This window comes from Bos mutus, chromosome 23 (genome assembly GCF_027580195.1).
Source record: "Bos mutus isolate GX-2022 chromosome 23, NWIPB_WYAK_1.1, whole genome shotgun sequence".
NCBI lineage: Eukaryota > Metazoa > Chordata > Mammalia > Artiodactyla > Bovidae > Bos > Bos mutus.
This window is the reverse complement of record NC_091639.1, coordinates 24,544,056-24,552,427: the sequence shown is the minus strand read 5'-3', so window position 1 is coordinate 24,552,427 and position 8,372 is coordinate 24,544,056. Positions and strand designations below refer to the sequence as shown.

The following is an 8,372-nucleotide window of genomic DNA, read 5'->3' as shown; positions in this document are numbered from 1 at the left end:
ACTTTTATTTTCCCATACCCCAAATTCTAAGAACAATAGGTTTTAAATAAATCACAGAAATATCTACTCTTGAATCATTTTTTTTCATTATTTAAACTCCTAAGGCATTCAATATTCAGATATTGTATAACTGAGAGAACATTTTCATCTCAATCCAGTGTAATTTGATTAGGACACAGTGCCAGGCATTAGATTAAGAACCTTCAAAAAAAATGTCTACCCAGAAACAGATGAAGTTTTTCCGCTCCACTGCTGATTGGTCCCTTTTCTAGGGACTCTCCAATCCTGCCATACATGGAAGCTCTCATAGGCTTTTATTCTGTGAAGTGGTCTCACCAGATCCACTGTGTTTGAGCTGTGTTGACTACCATTACTTCTTCCTTTGTTCTCAATTATGTCTGGGATGGTGGCTCTGCGGATCCCCAGAGGCCTCTGGACAGCAGTTGTGATGGTGACCCTGGTGATGCTGAGCACCCCAGGGGCTGAGGGCAGAGACTCGCCAAGTAAGTGCAGGGCAGCTGCTCCCTGGAGCCACCACTCTGGGGAGCAGGCTCTGAGGGACCCTTGGGCTGGGGTGTGATCTTGGGATACTGTCTTTTATCACACATTTCCTCCCATTGGGAATGAGGGCTATGTTACATTCTCATTTCCACCCTCTAAGGACAAGGTGAGGACAATTCCCCTCCCACAGGTTTAACCCTGGGAATGTTGTAACGGGGAGGATGAGACATAGTGTGTATCTACAAGTGCCAGGACAAAGTGAGCATGGGCATTTTTTTTTTTTTAAAGATGTGACTTTCTCCAAAGAAGGCACTGCAGAATCTGTCATTTCAGGGTCCCCCAAGACCTTGTCTGGACTTACTACTACGGGTTGGGGATGTGTAGGGCAGCCATGGTCTCTGCAAGCTCAGCATTTGAGGGGAAGACTGTATATTCCTGACTCTCAGTGGAGGGTTTGTGGAAGCAAACTTTTTTTCTTGAGTGGAGCTGCCTGGGTGACCACAGACAGAATTTTAATCTCAAGTTTCACTGATTTGTAGTCAACTGGTGACTTGAGTGATATTCAGAAACTTGAGTTGAGGATGGACAGGATTTAGGACAAAGGAGAACATAAAAAGAGAATATATATTTGATTATATATTAGCTCTAATCTAATTTGAAAGTCCATACTCTTTCTGTGAATCAACTGCCCTTTTTAGGACTGGGGGCGGTGGGGTGGGGTTTGCTGGTCCCTTCAAACCACACGGGAGTCGGGTGCGGGGGGCAGAAACTCAAGAGTAAGCCAAGGCGTTGTAAGGACACTTTGCTGGGGACCAAGAGAATACTCCTGTCAGGAGGAGGACAAGCTTAATTCTACAGGTCCTTTGCCATCCCTTGAACTCTCCTGCTCTCGTTTGTCTCTGAGGTTCCCAGGAGTTCAGGGTAAAATCGGATTTCATGTGAGAATCTTTAAGTACAGAGATGGATGCAAAATCAACCTGCCGCCCTGTTTACTTGATTCTGAGCCTCTAGGGATCACAGGTCCTAGGGCTCCCTCAGCGTCAGGCCTCCTCACATCCTGGGAGCCTGGGGAGGAACCGCTCGAGGACCCGGGTTCACAGCAGAAGGCGCAGGGCCGGGCTGGAGAGGAACAGGGGTTGAGAGGCGGCGGGTTTCAGGTTTACGGACCCCGCTGGCGGCGGCCGGCACCTCCCCATCTGGCCGAGCGGCCGCCGCGTGGGGCTGTGGAGCTGCGCCTGACCGAGCTGCTGTTTCCCCGCAGAGGATTTCGTGTACCAGTTTAAGGGCCTGTGTTACTTCACCAACGGGACGGAGCGGGTGCGGGTGTGACCAGATACATCTACAACCAGGAGGAGTACGTGCGGTTCGACAGCGACTGGGACGAGTACCGGGCGCTGACCCCGCTGGGGCGGCCGGACGCCGAGTACTGGAACAGCCAGAAGGACATCCTGGAGCAGACGCGGGCCGAGGCGGACACGGTGTGCAGAAACAACTACCAGGCGGAGCCCATTCATCCTGGCAGCGGCGAGGTGAGTGCTGGCTGCCCTCCGCGGGGCCGCCCTCCCCCCACCAGGACTTCGCGCGGGGAGGGGCCCGAGTCCTCCGGGAGGGGGTCCCCAGACCCTCAGATGGGACAGAGAGGCGCTGAGGGACAGGGGACCGAGGGCACAGCGTGTGGGGCGGGGGCATCGAATTTGGCAGCCCTGGAGACTTCCCTGCAGAGGCGGCCCGGCCTGCCTGGTGTGGGTCACCTCTCGAAGGCCCCGTCCTGTGCTGTTATTTCCACTCATTCTGCACCTCCCGGCCTGGTGCCTTTGGCGTATTTGCTTCCTGGAGGCCTGACAGCTCAGCCTGGTGGCCTTAGGGTTACTTCCGGGTGCTCTTAGGGCAACTTAAACTCTTGGTGATGTATTACAGTCATGAAATAATACATTTTCACTTTTTGGTTTCAAATTATTATTCACCGTAATCCTGGTTTCTTAAATGGATATCACTATATCACTGGGCCTGGACTTCTTTCAGCCACGGGTCTGTCTTAATTATCCCTGTGTGCCTAGTCTGACACACTGGCAGGTAGTATAAACTCCATAAAACTTTGTTAAATTAATGAATAAATGTACTCTGGTTGCCCATCCACTTAGGCTCAAGAGAAACAGAAAGGTAAATAGTGCCTTAAAAATGACTTTATCAATTATTCTTTACTATTTTGCTCAATGCTTTAAAGTAAATTCTTATTGACTTGAATGGATTTAGAATTTGTGAATGCAAAATTAACAATGTAGAATTTGTGAATGCAAAGTCTGAGGGAAAAATGGTTTGCTAAAAAAAGCCCCCAACACTTGAATGGTATTGTAAGAGAGAGTTTTAATTTCTTAGAAAAGGTCAACAAATGGCATAGTAGAAAGACTGAAGTTTTTTTAATAAACATTATTTTTTTTTTATGTTTTTTTATGAGAAGTTTTTCAACAAATGGCATAGAAAAATGGAGAGGAGCCTTTTGGGATAAATAACTTCCCTTTAATGCCATTAAATTACTGAATAAACATTATTTCTAGTCGCACAGAGTCGGACATGACTGGCCTTAAACTAGTTTGCCTTGCCTTTCCCTCCCCCCCTCTCCCAACATTTCCATCCACTTCAGAAATTATACCCATGTAATAAGCAGCTAGTTCTAGACAATTATCTTACCAAACACCATCTGTATTATGCTACTTCATTTCACAACTACCTTAACAATCAGCATCACCATTTTATATACACTATTTGTTGTTGTTCAGTCACTCAGTTATGTCTGACTCTTTGCGACCCCATGGACTAATATTGGTACATAATAAACAGCTTAAGTAATTACATCATAATTATTCCCTAAGTTGTGAAGTGTTCTCCGAATACAAAACAGTCATCATGTTCTTTACTACATGTGTATAGCGTCTAAAAGAAGCAAAGCCTCCATTAAAGTCAGTTATGACCAGAAGCAGCAGTACCAGTCTGTTTCTGCCTGTTTTCAATGGTAGTGGGATGAAATGATATATTCAAAGGGCTGAAAACTCACTGATTAATCCCTAGTTTGACTCCAGTGTTATCTATACAGGTTCATATAACTTTTAGCTCACTTCACAGTCTTGCCTTCTTCTTCATCCTAATGTCACTGAGTACTTATATTGAGGGCAGGAGGAGAAGGGGCAACAGAGGATGAAATGGCTGGATGGCATCACTGACTCAATGGACATGAGTTTGAGCAAATTCTGGAAGATAGGAAAGGATTAACTGAAGCCTGGTGTGCTGCAGTCCATGGGGTCACAGAGTTGTACAGACTTAGTGACTGAACAACAACATATATTTTTGTTAATTCAATTCTTTTTCATAAAAAAATTATTCTAACATTTTTCTCTTGAACTTGTGCCTTCTACCTTTACTCCCAATCTGTTTAAGATGAACAGATTTTATAAGTCCACATAGCTGATTATGACTTCAGTCAGAGCCCAGGAAGAAGAACCTGATCAAGAGTCAAGACCAAAACAAAAGCATTCTTCCTTCCAGATGATGGCTCATGAGTGACATGTAATTGGGGTAATTTGACTGCCTGCTCACCTCAGCAAGTCACAGTTAAATGTTTATATAACATTCTCATTAACTCAGGCCAACTGCTGCAAGAATCTCAGAATATTTTCTATAGAGAATACATGTGATAATGTCTGATTTCAGAACAAGACAGTTATTCTTAATAGCAGGGGAATGGAGTAGAACAGGGAGCCAGTAGTTACACTTGAATATGAATAGAAAAATAGAAGAAAAAAGAGGAAATGAGAGAACATAACATGTTATCAAATAACTAAACCACACGTGAAATATTTACTATGGTTTCAGGCTAAGAGAATGAGGGTGATTCAGTACAATGCCTAGATAAATAAAGGATAAGATGTGTTAAAGAAGTTTGGGAGGTATGTTGCATTTGATGATGAGTAGCAATCCTAGAAGATAAAGGAATTGAAACATAGTCAAACATTTTATCATTGTTACTTGTTTTTAAAGTCCCCTTTCCTTTACTTCAAAAATTACAAACTTTTAAAATAACATTCTTTTTTTGTTTGTTTCTAATATTAGATTGCAAGTTCTGTGAAGTCAAGGGCCATGTTCTTGTATATATCATTGGATTCCCTGTGCTTGTCAAATTTATGTTTGTTGATTGGATTAATAAATGAATCAAAGAATGAATAAAATATAGGTGGGATATATGATGTGGAGATGGAAGTTTATATATCATTTAAAATAATATGTGTAGCTAATTTTATTTATTTATCATTATTATTTTTGGCTGCACTGAGTCTTCATTGCAGCACTTGGGCTGCAAGCGAGATTTTAGTTGTCCCACCATGGATGGAACCTGTGACCCCTGCATTTGGGAGTGTTGAGTCATCCACTGGACCACCAGGGAAGTCCCTGGAAGTTTATGTATCTTAATGCAATGTGTGTGTGTGTGTGTGTGTGTGTGAAGTTCACTAGAGTATGGCATCTGAGCTAAGGTTAGGCTAAAAGCTGAGAGAGGTGCTTTGTTGACTGGCAACATGTAAGAAGAGCATGCTCTTGCTCTCAAATTTTGTTAATATTGCAGGCTAAGAATTATAGAATATAGCTTGTTTGAGAAGCATTACTTGTAGGAAGGATGGAATAGTCATTGTTGACCTACTTTGCTGGACATAGAAATGTCTATACTTTCTTAATTCTTAGTCCATGTTGCTGTTCCTGAGGGCATGACTAATGTTGATCATCTCAGCCAGCAGGTGGGAGTCAAAGCTGCAGGATTTTCTCTACTGTGGGGAGCACAGGGACTAACAGAAAACAGTATCACTGTCCCAGCACAAGTCACTAGTGCTGATCCTGATGGTCACCTTTAGTAGGTGGGGGAGAAAACAAGTCCAGGTGTTTTTTTTTTTAAAAAATTTTAAAATTATTTATAATTTTAATTTATAATTATTTTTAATTTATAATTTTAAAATGCTCCATTATCAATTAGTATTGACAGAATAACTCCCATAGAGTGATTACAATGATTTTTTGAGACTGAAAAGGAAACTGACCAATGTGTTTATTCAATCTAATTAAATGACTCAGCATGGATCTAAATCCAAGGCTTGGAATCCAAGGATCTTTCCACTCTGGTCCCAAGGAAGGACTCCTGCCTTGGAAGATGTGCTGTGTGGTCTCACGTCTCATTATCTTTTCCTGTCTGTTTCTCCCTCAGTGGAACCTACAGTGACCATCTTCCCATCCAGGACAGAGGCTCTAAACCACCACAACCTGCTGGTCTGCTCGGTGACGGATTTCTATCCCAGCCAGATCAAGGTTCGGTGGTTCCGGAATGACCAGGAGGAGACAGCCGGTGTTGTGTCCACCCCTCTTATTAGGAATGGGGACTGGACCTTCCAGATGTTCGTGATGCTGGAGATGACCCCCCAGCGAGGAGATGTCTACACCTGCCGTGTGGAGCACCCCAGCCTCCAGAGCCCCATCATGGTGGAGTGGCGTAAGGGCACTTGGTTTCCTTTCACTGTGGGCCCTACAGGACAGGGCAGACAGAGTTTCCCCAGTCCATGCCCTCTCATCCCTTGTCCCCAGCATCACTACTGAACTGGAAATCACAGGACACAAGAGTGTTCATGCCTCCTAGCACAGGCATTAGAAGAGCCAAATCACATTGTCTTTTCACATACAGGGAGCTCACTCTACACATCATTGCCCCAGAGCCCAGCCTGGTAGCTCTGTAGAACTGACTGGTGACCACAGTCTCAAAGTCTAAGGTTATGGAAGTCTCCCTGAGAGCAGGGATCCACTTTCACCTTCTCTCACCTGCCCACTGTGTCCAAAGATCCAGTGGTGGGTCCCTCCCCTGGGGATGGTCGAAATGGAGAGCCAGGTTCCCCTGACACCTCCACCTCCTGATTCTCAGACTAGACCTCAAGCTTCCTAAAGGGACACCGTGAGATGTGGGGACAAATGCTGACACTCAGGCTCTGCTCCCCAGGGGCACAGTCTGAATCTGCCCAGAGCAAGATGCTGAGTGGTGTTGGAGGCTTCGTGCTGGGGCTGATCTTCCTTGGGCTGGGTCTCATCATCCATCACAGAAGCCAGAAGGGTAAGGAACTCTGGGGAAATGGGAAGATGGGCTGTGATTGAGACAGTCTGTTCAGGGCAGCCTCTGCCTCTGGATGTAGCTCTTTCTTCCTGATCCTGAAAGGGGGAGGTGATGCTGGGGGTGGGAGGAAATGAACAACCTAGGGAGACATTGGAGTCTGACTTTACTGATTTGAAAGGGTAGCCCTGCCATGGAGATGACAGGTGGGATTTATTCTAAGACTTCTTTAAAGTTCATCATTGTCTCATGGGCTCATTTCTGAAAACTTCCTCCATTAAGAGGGTCAGAGCACTGGTTTCCTTTCCTTCTAGTGACAGCTTCATTCATTTGGGGGAATTTTAGCTTAGGGCAGTTAAGGCATGTGGTCAATGGATAAGAAAGAAATACATTTCCCCTTGAGTTGCTTATCTCATTTTCCTTTGGGGTGAGTAAGGCAGTGGCTGTTTGTGTCATGAGATCTTTTGTAGGACATTTTGGACCCCTAGCAGCAGGTGCTCTATTTCTGTTCTGTGTCAGTGGGGATTGTGGGGACAGATAAAGGAGGGAAGGGTGTGAGGTGAGTGTGCCTGGGTGCAGTGTCTCATTCATGACCTGTTCCCTGCTATGGAATCAAGAGTTAGGGAAGAAGTTTCTGTAGGAGGTTCTGTAGGAAGCTCTTGAGATTGTTCCCCAGAATCAGGCCATAACTTTGATGGCATCTTTCTGTGACACTCGGAGCCAGAGCTCTGGTTTGAAAGATAGACACCAGGATATCACCTACTTTGTACCACATGTTGGTGGCTACTGCCTGTGGGCATTTATAAGTGATTGAATGTGGTGGACAGAAGGTGAGCTATCATTGAATTTACTAAAAAATTGAAATCTTCATATCCCCCAGAAGGACAACAGCTGCTCCCCTGCTTCCTGTGCCTCCTTGTCAGGTTGAAGTATGAGTCCTGTGTGCTGATCACTCTCTCTCTTTACAGGGCTCATGCGCTGATTCCTGAGGATATTTTGGGATTGGTGTTTGCTCTTCTATAATGCGTGCCTGACCTTGCCCGGAATTCCCAGATGCTTGTCAGCCTGTCCCACTCTGAGATCAGAGTCAGTCACCAGGTCATTTCCTGTGGCCATCCCCCAACCATGGATCTGGCTGTGGTGCTGCTTCCTCCACTGACCCTGGAACCTCTGCCTGTGCATTGTCAGCTGCATCTACTGAGACCCCAAGAGCTTCCTCTGCTCCCATTTTTACCCAACAGAGTATGCAAAAGAAACACATTGAAATAATTTACCAGGCTGTAGAGTTTTTTCTAAAATCATAATTAAACATGACTTCACTTTCACTTTTCATGCATTGGAGAAGGAAATGGCAATCCACTCCAGTGTTCTTGCCTGGAGAATCCCAGGGATGGGGGAGCATCGTGGGCTGCTGTCTACGGGGTCACACAGAGTCGGACACGACTGAAATGACTTAGCAGCAGCAGCAGAACCTCCTTAAATGAGTAGAGGTAGGAACCACTGCAGAATGAAGGAAACTATTTTGGGGTGAACCAGCCAACTGAGGACCAGGAGACTAGAAGCACCACTGTGTGCCATGTAGGGGTGGGTGGACAGAAGAGAAAGAAAATAAACTTTTCTCTGTCTACACCTTTGTCATTATGTATCTGCATCTCTCTATTTTCTGCATCTTTCTTTCTTACCACCTCACATCATATCTCTGTTTCTGTGTTTGTGTGTCTGACCCTATCTCTGTTATATC

General features: G+C 45.0%; 1 protein-coding gene across 1 annotated transcript; it reads left to right on the top strand.

Annotated features, from left to right (window-relative positions):
• The first annotated feature begins 314 nt into the window (after positions 1-314).
• Positions 315-7,961, top strand: LOC102277803 (boLa class II histocompatibility antigen, DQB*0101 beta chain). The gene is given in 7 exon segments (XM_070360798.1): positions 315-503; positions 1,763-1,822; positions 1,825-2,004; positions 2,007-2,030; positions 5,744-6,025; positions 6,524-6,634; positions 7,600-7,961. Coding segments are annotated over 7 exon segments (780 nt in total). The 5' UTR covers positions 315-394; the 3' UTR covers positions 7,614-7,961.
• Positions 7,962-8,372: the final 411 nt, after the last annotated feature.